Consider the following 17,500-nt stretch of genomic DNA (forward strand, 5'->3'; position numbering starts at 1 on the left):
GCGGGACTCGGTGCGAGTTAGGACACGGGGCAGTGAGCACAGGGGGTGATGGGTGAGTGGGACTGGGTGTGAGTTAGGACACGGGGCAGTGAGCACAGGGGTGATGGGTGAGTGGGACTGGGTGTGAGTTAGGACACGGACAGTGAGCACAGGGGGTGATGGGTGAGTGGGACTGGGTGTGAGTTAGGACACGGGGCAGTGAGCACAGGGGGTGATGGGTGAGTGGGACTGGGTGTGAGTTAGGACACGGGACAGTGAGCACAGGGGGTGATGGGTGAGCGGGACTTGGTGCGAGTTAGGACACTGGGGCAGTGAGCACAGGGGGTGATGGGTGAGTGGGACTGGGTGCGAGTTAGGACACGGGGCAGTGAGCACAGGGGGTGATGGGTGAGTGGGACTGGGTGTGAGTTAGGACACGGGACAGTGAGCACAGGGGGTGATGGGTGAGCGGGACTTGGTGCGAGTTAGGACACGGGGGCAGTGAGCACAGGGGGTGATGGGTGAGTGGGACTGGGTGCGAGTTAGGACACGGGGCAGTGAGCACAGGGGGTGATGGGTGAGTGGGACTTGGTGCGAGTTATGACACGGGGGCAGTGAGCACAGGGGGTGATGGGTGAGTGGGACTTGGTGTGAGTTAGGACACGGGGCTGTGAGCACAGGGGGTGATGGGTGAGCGGGACTTGGTGTGAGTTAGGACATGGGGCTGTGAGCACAGGGGGTGATGGGTGAGTGGGACTGGGTGTGAGTTAGGACACGGGGCAGCGAGCACAGGGGGTGATGGGTGAGCGGGACTTGGTGTGAGTTAGGACACGGGGCTGTGAGCACAGGGGGTGATGGGTGAGCGGGACTTGGTGTGAGTTAGGACACGGGGCAGTGAGCACAGGGGTTGATGGGTGAGCGGGACTCGGTTCGAGTTAGGACACGGGGCAGCCGAGTTTTGGATCACCTCCAATTTACGTCGGGGAGAATGTGGGAAGCCAGCCAGGAGTATGTTGGAATAGTCAAGTCTGGAGGTAACAAAGGCATGGATGAGGGTTTCAGCAGCAGAAGAGCTGAGGCAGGGGACGGATGATGCTACGGAGGTGGAAATAGGCGCTGTTAGTTATACTGGGGATATGTGGCCAGGCTCAGTGAGTTGGCAAAAATTTGGCAGATGGAGTATAATGTAAAGTGTGAGGTCATGCAGTTTGGTGGAAAAAAAATCAAAGAGCAAGTTATTATTTAAATGTTGAAAGATTGCAAAATGCTGCAGTACAGCAGGACCTGGGGGTCCTTGCATGAAACACAAAAGGTTAGTATGCAGGTACAACAAGTGATCAGGAAGGCAAATGGAATGTTGGCCTTTATTGCAAAGGGGATGGAGTATAAAAACAGAGAAGTCTTGTTACAGTTATACAGCGTATTGGTGAGGCCACACTTGGAAAACTGCGTGCAGTTTTGGTTTCCATATTTACGAAAGGATATACTTGCTTTGGAGGCTGTTCAGAGAAGGTTCATTCGGTTGATTCCGGGGATGAGGAAAGGTTGAGGAGGTTGGGCCTCTACTCATTGGAGTTCAGAAGAATGAGAGGTGATCTTATCGAAATGTATAAGATTACGAGGGGGCTAGACAAGGTGGATGCAGAGAGGATGTTTCCACTGATGGGGGAAACTCGAACTAGGGGACACAGTCTCAGAATAAGGGGCCGCCCATTTAAAACTGAGATGAGGAGGAATTTCTTCTCTCAGAGGGTTGTAAATCTGTGGAATTCGCTGCCCCAGAGAGCTGTGGGGGCTGGGTCATTGAATATATTTAAGACAGAAATAGACAGTTTCTTAACTGATAAGGGAAGAAGTGGATGGGCGGGGAAGTGGAGCTGAGTCCATGATCGGATAAGCCGTGATCGTATTAAATGGCGGAGCAGGCTCGAGGGGCTGAATGGCCTACTCCTGCTCCTATTTCTGATGTTCTTATGAAGCTCATTTCAGGGTCAAATATGACACCAAGATTGTGAACGGTCTGGTTCAGCCTCACAGAAGTTGGGGGCGAGGGATGGAGTCAGTGTCGCGGGAACGGAGTTTGAGGCGGGGACCGTAAATAATGGCTTCGGTCTTGCCCAGTTTCTCGTTGGGAGGAAATTTCTACTCGTCCAGGTTTGGACGTTGGCCTTGCGGTCGGTGGGATTGGAGAGGGTGGAGGAGGTGTGTGACGGTCACACTGATCCCTCCCGCCTGAGGCCTGAACACACTCGCTTCTCCCCCAGATGCAGTCTGTGACCTCCTGCGAGTGCACCATTTGCCGGGACTGCTTCAAAGATTACTTCACGTTCACGGTGCGGGAGAAACACATCAAGAAACTCGTGTGTCCGGGCTGCGCCAAACCGGACATCGACGATGAGGGCCAGCTCCTCAGCTACTTCTCCACCCTGGACGTACAGGTGGGTTAGCGATATCCGAAGGCCTGGCGTGTCAGGGGGGAGGGGGGCCTGGAGCCTGATAACCCCCCCCCCCCCATAAACTGCTGAAAGACCCCCCCCAGAAACTGCTCAAACCCCCCCCCCATAAACTGCTCAACCCCCCCCCCCATAAACTGCTCAACCCCCCCCCCCATAAACTGCTCAACCCCCCCCCCCATAAACTGCTCAACCCCCCCCCCATAAACTGCTCAAACCCCCCCATAAACTGCTCAAACCCCCCCAAAAACTGCTCAAACCCCCGCCATAAACTGCTCAAACCCCCCCCATAAACTGCTCAAACCCCCCCCCATAAACTGCTCAAACCCCCCCCCATAAACTGCTCAAACCCCCTCCCCATAAACTGCTCAAACCCCCCCATAAACTGCTCAAACCCCCCCGATAAACTGCTCAAACCCCCCCGATAAACTGCTCAAACCCCCCCCATAAACTGCTCAAACCCCCCCCCATAAACTGCTCAAACCCCCCCCCATAAACTGCTCAAACCCCCCCCATAAACTGCTCAAACCCCCCCCCATAAACTGCTCAAACCCCCCGCATAAACTGCTCAAACCCCCCCCATAAACTGCTCAAACCCCCCCCCATAAACTGCTCAAACCCCCCCCATAAACTGCTCAAACCCCCCCCATAAACTGCTCAAACCCCCCCCATAAACTGCTCAAACCCCCCCATAAACTGCTCAAACACCCCCATAAACTGCTCAAACCCCCCCCCATAAACTGCTCAAACCCCCCCCATAAACTGCTCAAACCCCCCCCATAAACTGCTCAAACCCCCCCCATAAACTGCTCAAACCCCCCCATAAACTGCTCAAACCCCCCCATAAACTGCTCAAACACCCCCATAAACTGCTCAAACCCCCCCATAAACTGCTCAAACCCCCCCATAAACTGCTCAAACCCCCCCATAAACTGCTCAAACCCCCCCATAAACTGCTCAAACCCCCCCATAAACTGCTCAAACCCCCCCATAAACTGCTCAAACCCCCCCATAAACTGCTCAAACCCCCCATAAACTGCTCAAACCCCCCCATAAACTGCTCAAACCCCCCCCCATAAACTGCTCAAACCCCCCCAATAAACTGCTCAAACCCCCCCCATAAACTGCTCAAACCCCCCCCCATAAACTGCTCAAACCCCTTCCATAAACTGCTCAAACCCCCCCATAAACTGCTCAAACCCTCCCCATAAACCCCCCCATAAACTGCTCAAACCCCCCCCATAAACTGCTCAAACCCCCCCATAAACTGCTCAAACCCCCCATAAACCCCCACCATAAACTGCTCAAACCCCCTAACTGTAAACCCCATAAACTGCTCAAACCCCCCCCATAAACTGCTCAAACCCCCCCCATAAACTGCTCAAACCCCCCCATAAACTGCTCAAACCCCATAAATGTCACCCCCCCCATAAACTGCTCAAACCCCCCCATAAACTGCTCAAACCCCAAAATGTCACCCCATAAACTGCTCAAACCCCCCCCATAAACTGCTCAAACCCCCCCCATAAACTGCTCAAACCCCCCCATAAACTGCTCAAACCCCCCCCATAAACTGCTCAAACCCCGCATAAACTGCTCAAACCCCCCCCCATAAACTGCTCAAACCCCCCCCATAAACTGCTCAAACCCCCCCCATAAACTGCTCAAAACCCCCCCATAAATAACTGCTCAAACCCCCCCCATAAACTGCTCAAACCTCCCCCCCATAAACTGCTGAAACCCCCCCCATAAACTGCTCAAACCCCCCCATAAACTGCTCAAACCCCCCCATAAACTGCTCAAACCCCCCCCATAAACTGCTCAAACCCCCCCCCATAAACTGCTCAAACCCCCCCCATAAACTGCTCAAACCCCCCCCATAAACTGCTCAAACCCCCCCCATAAACTGCTCAAACCCCCCCCATAAACTGCTCAAACCCCCCCCATAAACTGCTCAAACCCCCCCATAAACTGCTCAAACCCCCCCATAAACTGCTCAAACCCCCCCCCATAAACTGCTCAAACCCCCCCCCATAAACTGCTCAAACCCCCCCCATAAACTGCTCAAACCCCCCCATAAACTGCTAAAACTCCCCCCATAAACTGCTCAAACCCCCCCATAAACTGCTCAAACCCCCCCATAAACTGCTCAAACCCCCCCATAAACTGCTCAAACTCCCCCCATAAACTGCTCAAACCCCCCCATAAACTGCTCAAACCCCCCCATAAACTGCTCAAACCCCCCCATAAACTGCTCAAACCCCCCCCATAAACTGCTCAAACCCCCCCCATAAACTGCTCAAACCCCCCCCATAAACTGCTCAAACCCCCCCCATAAACTGCTCAAACCCCCAACTAAAACCCCATAAACTGCTCAAACCCCCCCCATAAACTGCTCAACCCCCCCATAAACTGCTCAAACCCCCCATAAACTGCTCAAACCCCCCCCATAAACTGCTCAAACACCCCCATAAACTGCTCAAACCCCCCCATAAACTGCTCAAACCCCCCCCCATAAACTGCTCAAACCCCCCCCATAAACTGCTCAAACCCCCCCATAAACTGCTCAAACCCCCCATAAACTGCTCAAACCCCCCCATAAACTGCTCAAACCCCCCCATAAACTGCTCAAACCCCTCCCCATAAACTGCTCAAACTCCCCCCCATAAACTGCTCAAACCCCCCCCATAAACTGCTCAAACCCCCCCCATAAACTGCTGAAACCCCCCCATAAACTGCTCAAACCCCCCCATAAACTGCTCAAACCCCCCCATAAACTGCTCAAACCCCCCCATAAACTGCTCAAACCCCCCCCATAAACTGCTCAAACCCCCCCATAAACTGCTCAAACCCCCCCCATAAACTGCTCAAACCCCCACCCCATAAAACTGCTCAAACCCCCCCATAAACTGCTCAAACCCCCCCCATAAACTGCTCAAACCCCCCCATAAACTGCTCAAACCCCCCCCCCCATAAACTGCTCAAACCCCCCCCCATAAACTGCTCAAACCCCCCATAAACTGCTCAAACCCCCCCCCATAAACTGCTCAAACCCCCTCCCCATAAACTGCTCAAACCCCCCCATAAACTGCTCAACCCCCCCCCATAAACTGCTCAAACCCCCCCCATAAACTGCTCAAACTCCCCCCATAAACTGCTCAAACCCCCCCACCCATAAACTGCTCAAACCCCCCCATAAACTGCTCAAACCCCCCCACCCATAAACTGCTCAAACCCCCCCACCCATAAACTGCTCAAACCCCCCCATAAACTGCTCAAACCCCCCCATAAACTGCTCAAACCCCCCCCCATAAACTGCTCAAACCCCCCCCCATAAACTGCTCAAACCTCCCCCATAAACTGCTCAAACCCCCCCCATAAACTGCTCAAACCCCCCCATAAACTGCTCAAACTCCCCCCATAAACTGCTCAAACCCCCCACCCATAAACTGCTCAAACTCCCCCCATAAACTGCTCAAACCCCCCACCCATAAACTGCTCAAACCCCCCCATAAACTGCTCAAACCCCCCCATAAACTGCTCAAACCCCCCCATAAACTGCTCAAACCCCCCCCATAAACTGCTCAAACCCCCCCCATAAACTGCTCAAACCCCCCCATAAACTGCTCAAACCCTCCCCAAAACTGCTCAAACCCCCCCATAAACTGCTCAAACCCCCCCATAAACTGCTCAAACCCCCCCCATAAACTGCTCAAACCCCCCCCATAAACTGCTCAAACCCCCCCCATAAACTGCTCAAACCCCCCCCCATAAACTGCTCAAACCCCCCCATAAACTGCTCAAACCCCCCCATAAACTGCTCAAACCCCCCCATAAACTGCTCAAACCCCCCCATAAACTGCTCAAACCCCCCATAAACTGCTCAAACCCCCCCATAAACTGCTCAAACCCCCCCCCATAAACTGCTCAAAACCCCCCCCATAAACTGCTCAAACCCCCCCCATAAACTGCTCAAACCCCCCCCATAAACTGCTCAAACCCCCCCCATAAACTGCTCAAACCCCCCCCATAAACTGCTCAACCCCCCCCCCATAAACTGCTCAAACCCCCCCATAAACTGCTCAACCCCCCCCCCCATAAACTGCTCAAACCCTCCCCCCATAAACTGCTCAAACCCCCCCCATAAACTGCTCAAACCCCCCCCATAAACTGCTCAAACCCCCCCCATAAACTGCTCAAACCCCCCCCATAAACTGCTCAAACCCCCCCCATAAACTGCTCAAACCCCCCCATAAGCTGCTCAAACACCCCCATAAACTGCTCAAACCCCCCCCCATAAACTGCTCAAACCCCCCCCATAAACTGCTCAAACCCCCCCCATAAACTGCTCAAACCCCCCCCATAAACTGCTCAAACCCCCCCCATAAACTGCTCAAACCCCCCCCCATAAACTGCTCAAACCCCCCCCCATAAACTGCTCAAACCCCCCCCCATAAACTGCTCAAACCCCCCCCCATAAACTGCTCAAACCCCCCCCATAAACTGCTCAACCCCCCCCCATAAACTGCTCAAACCCTCCCCCATAAACTGCTCAAACCCCCCCATAAACTGCTCAAACCCCCCCCATAAACTGCTCAAACCCTCCCCATAAACTGCTCAAACCCCCCCATAAACTGCTCAAACCCCCCCATAAACTGCTCAAACCCCCCCCCATAAACTGCTCAAACCCCCCCATAAACTGCTCAAACCCCCCCCATAAACTGCTCAAACCCTCCCATAAACCCCCCATAAACTGCTCAAACCCCCTCCATAAACTGCTCAAACCCCCCCATAAACTGCTCAAACCCCCCCATAAACTGCTCAAACCCCCCCCATAAACTGCTCAAACCCCCCCCATAAACTGCTGAAACCCCCCCCATAAACTGCTCAAACCCTCCCCCATAAACTGCTCAAACCCTCCCCATAAACTGCTCAAACCCCCCCATAAACTGCTCAAACCCCCCACCCATAAACTGCTCAAACTCCTCCCCCATAAACTGCTCAAACCCCCCCATAAACTGCTCAAACCCCCACCCATAAACTGCTCAAACCCCCCCACCCATAAACTGCTCAAACCCCCCCCATAAACTGCTCAAACCCCCCCCATAAACTGCTCAAACCCCCCCGATAAACTGCTCAACCCCCCCCCATAAACTGCTCAACCCCCCCCCATAAACTGCTCAAACCCCCCCCATAAACTGCTCAAACCCCTCCCCCATAAACTGCTCAAACCCCCCCCATAAACTGCTCAAACCCTCCCCATAAACCCCCATAAACTGCTCAAACCCCCCCCCATAAACTGCTCAAACCCCCCCCATAAACTGCTCAAACCCCCCCCATAAACTGCTCAAACCCCCCCCCATAAACCCCCATAAACTGCTCAAACCCCCCCCATAAACTGCTCAAACCCCCCCCATAAACTGCTCAAACCCCCCGCATAAACTGCTCAAACCCCCCCCATAAACTGCTCAAACCCCCCCCCCCCATAAACTGCTCAAACCCCCCCCCCCCCCATAAACTGCTCAAACCCCCCCCCATAAACTGCTCAAACCCCCCCCAATAAACTGCTCAAACCCCCCCCCCCATAAACTGCTCAACCCCCCCCCCATAAACTGCTCAAACCCCCCCATAAACTGCTCAAACCCCCCCCATAAACTGCTCAAACCCCCCCCCATAAACTGCTCAAACCCCCCCCATAACTGCTCAAACCCCCCCCCATAAACTGCTCAAACCCCCCCCCATAAACTGCTCAAACCCCCCCCATAAACTGCTCAAACCTCCCCCCCATAAACTGCTGAAACCCCCCCCATAAACTGCTGAAACCCCCCCATAAACTGCTCAAACCCCCCCATAAACTGCTCAAACCCCCCCCATAAACTGCTCAAACCCCCCCATAAACTGCTCAAACCCCCCCCCATAAACTGCTCAAACCCCCCCCCCCATAAACTGCTCAAACCCCCCCCCCAAAAACTGCTCAAACCCCCCCCCATAAACTGCTCAAACCCCCCCCATAAACTGCTCAAACCCCCCCCATAAACTGCTCAAACCCCCCATAAACTGCTCAAACCCACCCCATAAACTGCTCAACCCCCCCCCCCATAAACTGCTCAAACCCCCCCCCATAAACTGCTCAAACCCCCCCCCATAAACTGCTCAAACCCCCCCCCATAAACTGCTCAACCCCCCCCCCATAAACTGCTCAAAGCCTCCCCCACAAACTGCTCAAACCCCCCCCATAAACTGCTCAATCCCCCCCATAAACTGCTCAAACCCCCCCATAAACTGCTCAAACCCCCCCCATAAACTGCTCAAACCCCCCCCATAAACTGCTCAAACCCATAAACTGCTCAAACCCCCCCCATAAACTGCTCAAACCTCCCCCATAAACTGCTCAAACCCCCCATAAACTGCTCAAACCCCCCCCCCATAAACTGCTCAAACCCCCCCATAAACTGCTCAAACCCCCCCCATAAACTGCTCAAACCCCCCCCATAAACTGCTCAAACCCCCCCCATAAACTGCTCAAACTCCCCCCATAAACTGCTCAAACCCCCCCACCCATAAACTGCTCAAACCCCCCCCCATAAACTGCTCAAACCCCCCCCATAAACTGCTCAAACCCCCCCATAAACTGCTCAAACCCACCCATAAACTGCTCAAACCCCCCCACCCATAAACTGCTCAAACCCCCCCATAAACTGCTCAAACCCCCCCACCCATAAACTGCTCAAACCCCCCCCATAAACTGTTCAAACCCCCCCCATAAACTGCTCAAACCCCCCCCATAAACTGTTCAAACCCTCCCCATAAACTGCTCAAACCCTCCCATAAACTGCTCAAACCCCCCCCATAAACTGCTCAAACCCCCCCATAAACTGCTCAAACCCCCCCCATAAACTGCTCAAACCCCCCCCATAAACTGCTCAAACCCCCCACCCATAAACTGCTCAAACCCCCCCCCATAAACTGCTCAAACCCCCCCCATAAACTGCTCAAACCCCCCATAAACTGCTCAAACCCCCCCCATAAACTGCTCAAACCCCCCATAAACTGCTCAAACCCCCCCATAAACTGCTCAAACCCCCCCCATAAACTGCTCAAACCTCCCCCATAAACTGCTCAAACCCCCCCCCCATAAACTGCTCAAACCCCCCCATAAACTGCTCAAACCCCCCCCATAAACTGCTCAAACCCCCCCCATAAACTGCTCAAACCCCCCCATAAACTGCTCAAACCCCCCCCATAAACTGCTCAAACCCCCCCACCCATAAACTGCTCAAACCCCCCCCATAAACTGCTCAAACCCCCCCCATAAACTGCTCAAACCCCCCCCCCATAAACTGCTCAAATCCCCCCATAAACTGCTCAAACCCCCCCCATAAACTGCTCAAACCCCCCCCATAAACTGCTCAAACCCCCCCCATAAACTGCTCAAACCCTCCCCCCATAAACTGCTCAAACCCTCCCCCCATAAACTGCTCAAACCCCCCCCCCATAAACTGCTCAAACCCCCCCCATAAACTGCTCAAACCCCCCCTAAACTGCTCAAACCCCCCCCATAAACTGCTCAAACCCCCCCCATAAACTGCTCAAACCCCCCCCATAAACTGCTCAAACCCCCCCCCCCCCACCCCCACCCGTAAACTGTGTGTGTCGTTATACTTGGTGCGTGAGTGTCAGTGTACACAGTGTGTGGGTGCGTGCATGTCAGTGTACACAGGGTGGGAGTGTGTGCGTGCATGCCAGTTTAAACAGGGTGGGGGTGTGTGCGTGCCTGTCAGTGTACAGAGGGTGGGGGTGTGTGCGTGCATGCCAGTTTAAACACGGTGGGGGTGTGTGCGTGCATGTCAGTGTACACAGGGTGGGAGTGTGTGCGTGCATGCCAGTTTAAACAGGGTGGGGGTGTGTGCGTGCGTGCCAGTGTAAACAGGGTGGTGGTGTGTGCGTGCCTGTCAGTGTACACAGGGTGGGGATGTGCGCGCATGTGTCTGTGTACACGGTGTGTGCACGCGTGTGTCAGTGTCCACGGTGTGTGCGCGCGTGTCAGTGTCCACGGTGTGCGCGCGAGTGTCAGTGTACACGGTGTGTGCTCGCGTGTCAGTGTACACGGTGTGTGGTGACATGCGGAGGCCCAGGAGCTGCGTGGTGGCGTACCAGTACAAGGTACAGCTCGAGCTTGTGCAGGAGAGAGACGTCATCAAGGTCCTGGGGGGATACAGCAGGAGCGGCGAGCGACTGTGGAGGGATGTGATCGGAGCCCAGGAGAGGTGAGAGTTCGGGGCCAGGGGACCAGGGCAGCACGGGCACAGCCCACACTGCGATATGTGGGCGCACTAGGTCCGTGCAGCAGAGCAGGTCTCCGGTCGTCCTGGTTAACCCTTGCCACTGGACCAAGACCTCGCTCTGTCAAGCCCGTGTGGTGGCTGGTGTGCAACGGCCACCCCACGTTAAACAAACCCACCCACAGGCATCTTCCACCCTTCAACATGTAGTTCGGGATCTGGAAAATTAGGTCCTTCATTGAAACTCCTGTGAACTCATCCCTTTTTTTGGCGTGGAAGCAAGTCATCCTCGTTTCGAGGGACTGCCTATGATGATGATGTACACTGTGTGTGTGTGTGTGGGCGCGCGCGTGTACACTGTGTGTGTACACTGTGTGCGCGCGTGTGTACGCTGCGCGTGTGCACACTGCGTGCGTGTGCACACTGCGTGCGTGTGCACAGTGTGCGCGCATGTGTACACTGCGCGCTGTGCGAGCGTGCGCGCTGTGTGTGTACACTGCGCGTGTGCGCATGTTTACACTGCGCGTGTGTACACTGTGTGCGCGCATGTGTACACTGTGCGCGCGTGTGTATACTGTGTGCGTGCGTGTGCACGCTGTTTGCGTGCGTGTGTCCGCGCTGTGCGCGTGTGCGCGCTGTGTGTGTGTACACTGTGCGTGTACTCTGCGCGTGTGTACACTGTGTGTGCATGTGTGTACACTGCGCAGTTTGCGTGCGTGCGCGTGTGTACACCGCGCGCGTGTGTACACTGCGTGTGTGTACTCTGCGCGCGTGTGCACGTGTGTACACTGTGCACGTGTGTACACTGCGCGTGTGTACACTCTGTGCGCGTGTGTACACTGTGCGTGTACACTGTGCGTGTACACTGTGCGTGTACACTGTGTGCGTGTACACTGTGCGCGTGTACAGTGTGTGCGCGTGTGTACACTGTGTGTGTACACTGTGTGTGTGTGTGTGTGTACACTGTGTGTGTGTGTGTGTGTGTACACTGTGTGCGTGTGTGTACACTGCGCGTGTGTACACTGTGTGTAAGTATTAGTGTGTTATGTTGCGGGGTTGACGTGTCAGTGTGGATGTTTAGGTGAGTTGCTGTTCTGACTGTTAGACTGCCCTTGCTCTCCCCTTCTCACCCCTTACCTATTTCTGTCTGCTCCCAGCTCCGCGACTGCCTGGACGTTGATGTGTACAACCTCTTCCACAAGAAGCTCACCGAGAGGACGCTGATGAAAGACCCCAATTTTAAGTGGTGCACTCATGTAAGTGTCCGGAGCGTCAAGGGTGGCCTCGTGTAACCCCTATGGGAAGGGGCTTCTGGGTGGAGAGGGCCTGCCCTGTCTGCTGGCCAATGGCAGTGCAGGATCCATATGGTAAGGGGCTTCTGTCATGGGCAGAAGGAACCGCTCCACTTAAAAAGAAAGACTTGCATTTATATAGCGCCTTTCACGACCGCCAGACGTCTCAAAGCTTTACAGCCAATGAAGTACTTTTGGAGTGTAGTCACTGTTGTATTGTGGGAAACGCCAATTTGCGCACAGCAAGCTCCCACACACAGCAATGTGATCATGACCCAGATAATCTGTTCTTTTGTTATGTTGATTGAGGGATAAATATTGGCCCCAGGACCCCGGGGATAACTCCCCTTGCTCTTCTTCCAAATAGTGGCCGTGGGATCTTTTACATCCACCTGAGAGAGCAGACGGGGCCTCGGTTAACGTCTCATCCAAAAGAAAGCACCTCCGACAGTGCGGCACTCCCTCAGCTCTGCACTGGGAGTGTCAGTCTGGATTTATGTGCTCGAGTCTCTGGAGTGGGACTTGAACCCACAACCTTCTGACTCCGAGGCGAGGGTGCTGCTCACTGAGCCTAACACTAAAGGAGCCATTTTGGTGCAAACCAGAACCTGGGGCCATTGAGGGCGGTTAGGATTCACAGCACCCGGGGTGAAAGGTCAGTACCCCGTCAGAGAGAGGAGACCGCCTCCTCTCCCTCTGTCTGTTGCTGGATGTGACCCCAGAGGTGAAAGGTCAGTATGTGACCTAGGAATGCCTGCTGCTGATTGGATTTGTTGTCTCTCCCCCAGTGCTCGAACGGATTTATTTACGATGGGAACCAGAGCAGGGTCACGTGTCCTCAGTGCAAAGGCAGCTTCTGCGTGGAGTGCAAGAGGCCGGTGAGTGGAGGGGACACCCACGTGTGAGGGGTGTGTGATGGCGAGGTATCTGGGTGTGGTGTTTGCACATTAGGAGTGGGTACACATGGCCCTCTCCCCCTCTCTCTGTCTCTCTCGCTCTCTCTCTCTCTAACTCTGGCTGCCCCTCTCGCTCGCTCTGTCTCGCTCACTTTCTCTCGCTCTCTGTCCCTCTCGCTCTCTGTCCCTCTCGCTCCCTGTCCCTCTCGCTCACTTTCTCTCGCTCTCTGTCCCTCTCGCTCTCTGTCTCCCTGTCCCTCTCGCTCTCTGTCTCTCTCGCTCTCTGTCCCTCTCGCTCTCTGTCCCTCTCGCTCTCTGTCCCTCTCGCTCTCTGTCCCTCTCGCTCTCTGTCCCTCTCGCTCTCTGTCCCTCTCGCTCTCTGTCCCTCTCGCTCTCTGTCCCTCTCGCTCTCTGTCCCTCTCGCTCTCTGTCCCTCTCGCTCTCTGTCCCTCTCGCTCTCTGTCCCTCTCGCTCTCTGTCCCTCTCGCTCTCTGTCCCTCTCGCTCTCTGTCCCTCTCGCTCTCTGTCCCTCTCGCTCTCTGTCCCTCTCGCTCTCTGTCCCTCTCGCTCTCTGTCCCTCTCGCTCTCTGTCCCTCTCGCTCTCTGTCCCTCTCGCTCACTTTCTCTCGCTCTCTGTCCCTCTCGCTCTCTGTCCCTCTCGCTCCCTGTCCCTCTCGCTCACTTTCTCTCGCTCTCTGTCCCTCTCGCTCTCTGTCCCTCTCGCTCCCTGTCCCTCTCGCTCTCTGTCTCTCTCGCTCTCTGTCCCTCTCGCTCTCTGTCCCTCTCGCTCTCTGTCCCTCTCGCTCTCTGTCCCTCTCGCTCTCTGTCCCTCTCGCTCTCTGTCCCTCTCGCTCTCTGTCCCTCTCGCTCTCTGTCCCTCTCGCTCTCTGTCCCTCTCGCTCTCTGTCCCTCTCGCTCTCTGTCCCTCTCGCTCTCTGTCCCTCTCGCTCTCTGTCCCTCTCGCTCTCTGTCCCTCTCGCTCTCTGTCCCTCTCGCTCTCTGTCCCTCTCGCTCTCTGTCCCTCTCGCTCTCTGTCCCTCTCGCTCTCTGTCCCTCTCGCTCTCTGTCCCTCTCGCTCTCTGTCCCTCTCGCTCTCTGTCCCTCTCGCTCTCTGTCCCTCTCGCTCTCTGTCCCGCTCGCTCTCTGTCCCTCTCGCTCTCTGTCCCTCTCGCTCTCTGTCCCTCTCGCTCTCTGTCCCTCTCGCTCTCTGTCCCTCTCGCTCCCTGTCCCTCTCGCTCTCTGTCCCTCTCGCTCTCTGTCCCTCTCGCTCTCTGTCCCTCTCGCTCTCTGTCCCTCTCGCTCTCTGTCCCTCTCGCTCTCTCCCCCTCTCTCTCTCGCTCTCTCTCGCTCTCTGTCCCTCTCGCTCTCTGTCCCTCTCGCTCCCTGTCCCTCTCGCTCTCTGTCCCTCTCGCTCTCTGTCTCTCTCGCTCTCTGTCCCTCTCGCTCTCTGTCCCTCTCGCTCTCTGTCCCTCTCGCTCTCTGTCCCTCTCGCTCTCTGTCCCTCTCGCTCTCTGTCCCTCTCGCTCTCTGTCCCTCTCGCTCTCTGTCCCTCTCGCTCTCTGTCCCTCTCGCTCTCTGTCCCTCTCGCTCTCTGTCCCTCTCTCTCTCTGTCCCTCTCGCTCTCTGTCCCTCTCGCTCTCTCTGTCCCTCTCTCTCTGTCCCTCTCGCTCTCTGTCCCTCTCGCTCTCTGTCCCTCTCGCTCTCTGTCCCTCTCGCTCTCTGTCCCTCTCGCTCTCTGTCCCTCTCGCTCTCTGTCCCTCTCGCTCTCTGTCCCTCTCGCTCTCTGTCCCTCTCGCTCTCTGTCCCTCTCGCTCTCTGTCCCTCTCGCTCTCTGTCCCTCTCGCTCTCTGTCCCTCTCGCTCCCTGTCCCTCTCTCTCTCTGTCCCTCTCTCTCTCTGTCCCTCCCTCTCTGTCCCTCCCTCTCTGTCCCGCTCTCTCTGTCCCTCTCGCTCTCTCTGTCCCTCTCGCTCTCTCTATCCCTCTCGCTCCCTGTCCCTCTCGCTCCCTGTCCCTCTCTCTCTCTGTCCCTCCCTCTCTGTCCCTCCCTCTCTGTCCCTCTCTCTCTGTCCCTCTCGCTCTCTGTCCCTCTCGCTCTCTGTCCCTCTCGCTCTCTGTCCCTCTCTCCCTGTCCCTCTCGCTCTCTGTCCCTCTCGCTCTCTGTCCCTCTCGCTCTCTGTCCCTCTCGCTCTCTGTCCCTCTCGCTCCCTGTCCCTCTCGCTCCCTGTCCCTCTCGCTCTCTGTCCCTCTCGCTCTCTGTCCCTCTCGCTCTCTGTCCCTCTCGCTCTCTGTCCCTCTCGCTCTCTGTCCCTCTCGCTCTCTGTCCCTCTCGCTCTCTGTCCCTCTCGCTCCCTGTCCCTCTCGCTCTCTGTCCCTCTCGCTCTCTGTCCCTCTCGCTCTCTGTCCCTCTCGCTCTCTGTCCCTCTCGCTCTCTGTCCCTCTCGCTCTCTGTCCCTCTCGCTCTCTGTCCCTCTCGCTCTCTGTCCCTCTCGCTCTCTGTCCCTCTCGCTCTCTGTCCCTCTCGCTCTCTGTCCCTCTCGCTCTCTGTCCCTCTCGCTCTCTGTCCCTCTCGCTCTCTGTCCCTCTCGCTCCCTGTCCCTCTCGCTCTCTGTCCCTCTCGCTCTCTGTCCCTCTCGCTTTCTGTCCCTCTCGCTTTCTGTCCCTCTCTCTCTGTCCCTCTCGCTCTCTGTCCCTCTCGCTCTCTGTCCCTCTCGCTCTCTGTCCCTCTCTCTCTGTCCCTCTCGCTCTCTGTCCCTCTCGCTCTCTGTCCCTCTCGCTCTCTGTCCCTCTCGCTCTCTGTCCCTCTCGCTCTCTGTCCCTCTCGCTCTCTGTCCCTCTCGCTCTCTGTCCCTCTCGCTCCCTGTCCCTCTCGCTCTCTGTCCCTCTCTCTCTGTCCCTCTCGCTCCCTGTCCCTCTCGCTCTCTGTCCCTCTCTCTCTGTCCCTCTCGCTCTCTGTCCCTCTCTCTCTGTCCCTCTCGCTCCCTGTCCCTCTCGCTCTCTGTCCCTCTCGCTCTCTGTCCCTCTCTCTCTGTCCCTCTCTCTCTGTCCCTCTCGCTCCCTGTCCCTCTCGCTCTCTGTCCCTCTCGCTCTCTGTCCCTCTCGCTCTCTGTCCCTCTCGCTCTCTGTCCCTCTCGCTCTCTGTCCCTCTCGCTCTCTGTCCCTCTCGCTCTCTGTCCCTCTCGCTCTCTGTCCCTCTCGCTCTCTGTCCCTCTCGCTCTCTGTCCCTCTCGCTCTCTGTCCCTCTCGCTCTCTGTCCCTCTCGCTCTCTGTCCCTCTCGCTCTCTGTCCCTCTCGCTCTCTGTCCCTCTCGCTCTCTGTCCCTCTCGCTCTCTGTCCCTCTCTCTCTGTCCCTCTCGCTCCCTGTCCCTCTCGCTCTCTGTCCCTCTCGCTCTCTGTCCCTCTCGCTCTCTGTCCCTCTCGCTCTCTGTCCCTCTCTCTCTGTCCCTCTCGCTCTCTGTCCCTCTCGCTCTCTGTCCCTCTCTCTCTGTCCCTCTCGCTCTCTGTCCCTCTCGCTCTCTGTCCCTCTCGCTCTCTGTCCCTCTCGCTCTCTGTCCCTCTCTCTCTGTCCCTCTCGCTCTCTGTCCCTCTCTCTCTGTCCCTCTCGCTCTCTGTCCCTCTCGCTCTCTGTCCCTCTCTCTCTGTCCCTCTCGCTCTCTGTCCCTCTCGCTCTCTGTCCCTCTCGCTCTCTCTGTCCCTCTCTCTCTGTCCCTCTCGCTCTCTGTCCCTCTCGCTCTCTGTCCCTCTCGCTCTCTGTCCCTCTCGCTCTCTGTCCCTCTCGCTCTCTGTCCCTCTCGCTCTCTGTCCCTCTCGCTCTCTGTCCCTCTCGCTCTCTGTCCCTCTCGCTCTCTGTCCCTCTCGCTCTCTGTCCCTCTCGCTCTCTGTCCCTCTCGCTCTCTGTCCCTCTCGCTCTCTGTCCCTCTCGCTCTCTGTCCCTCTCTCTCTCTGTCCCTCTCGCTCTCTGTCCCTCTCGCTCTCTTCCCTCTCTCTCTCTGTCCCTCTCGCTCTCTGTCCCTCTCGCTCTCTGTCCCTCTCGCTCTCTGTCCCTCTCTCTCTGTCCTCTCGCTCTCTGTCCCTCTCGCTCCCTGTCCCTCTCGCTCTCTGTCCCTCTCGCTCTCTGTCCCTCTCGCTCTCTGTCCCTCTCTCTCTGTCCCTCTCGCTCTCTGTCCCTCTCGCTCCCTGTCCCTCTCGCTCTCTGTCCCTCTCTCTCTGTCCCTCTCGCTCCCTGTCCCTCTCGCTCTCTGTCCCTCTCTCTCTGTCCCTCTCGCTCTCTGTCCCTCTCGCTCTCTGTCCCTCTCGCTCCTGTCCCTCTCGCTCTCTGTCCCTCTCGCTCTCTGTCCCTCTCGCTCCCTGTCCCTCTCGCTCTCTGTCCCTCTCTCTCTGTCCCTCTCTCTCTGTCCCTCTCGCTCCCTGTCCCTCTCGCTCTCTGTCCCTCTCGCTCTCTGTCCCTCTCGCTCTCTGTCCCTCTCTCTCTGTCCCTCTCTCTCTGTCCCTCTCTCTCTGTCCCTCTCTCTCTGTCCCTCTCGCTCTCTGTCCCTCTCGCTCTCTGTCCCTCTCGCTCTCTGTCCCTCTCGCTCTCTGTCCCTCTCGCTCTCTGTCCCTCT

At 56.6% G+C, this 17,500-nt stretch overlaps 1 protein-coding gene across 1 annotated transcript in view; it reads left to right on the forward strand.

Moving 5' to 3' along the window:
* The window catches only part of LOC139242386 (E3 ubiquitin-protein ligase RNF31-like), a gene marked incomplete at its 5' end in the record, with an annotated part of 72,086 nt that overhangs the window by 21,293 nt on the left and 33,293 nt on the right, over positions 1-17,500 (forward strand). The window contains 3 exons of the mRNA XM_070870332.1: positions 2,228-2,417; positions 11,872-11,970; positions 12,795-12,884. Coding sequence (XP_070726433.1) covers positions 2,228-2,417; positions 11,872-11,970; positions 12,795-12,884 — 379 coding nt within the window. The remainder of the gene's footprint in view (positions 1-2,227; positions 2,418-11,871; positions 11,971-12,794; positions 12,885-17,500) is intronic.

The sequence above is a fragment of the Pristiophorus japonicus genome, unplaced genomic scaffold (genome assembly GCF_044704955.1).
Source record: "Pristiophorus japonicus isolate sPriJap1 unplaced genomic scaffold, sPriJap1.hap1 HAP1_SCAFFOLD_1314, whole genome shotgun sequence".
In the NCBI taxonomy this organism is placed as follows: Eukaryota; Metazoa; Chordata; class Chondrichthyes; family Pristiophoridae; genus Pristiophorus; species Pristiophorus japonicus.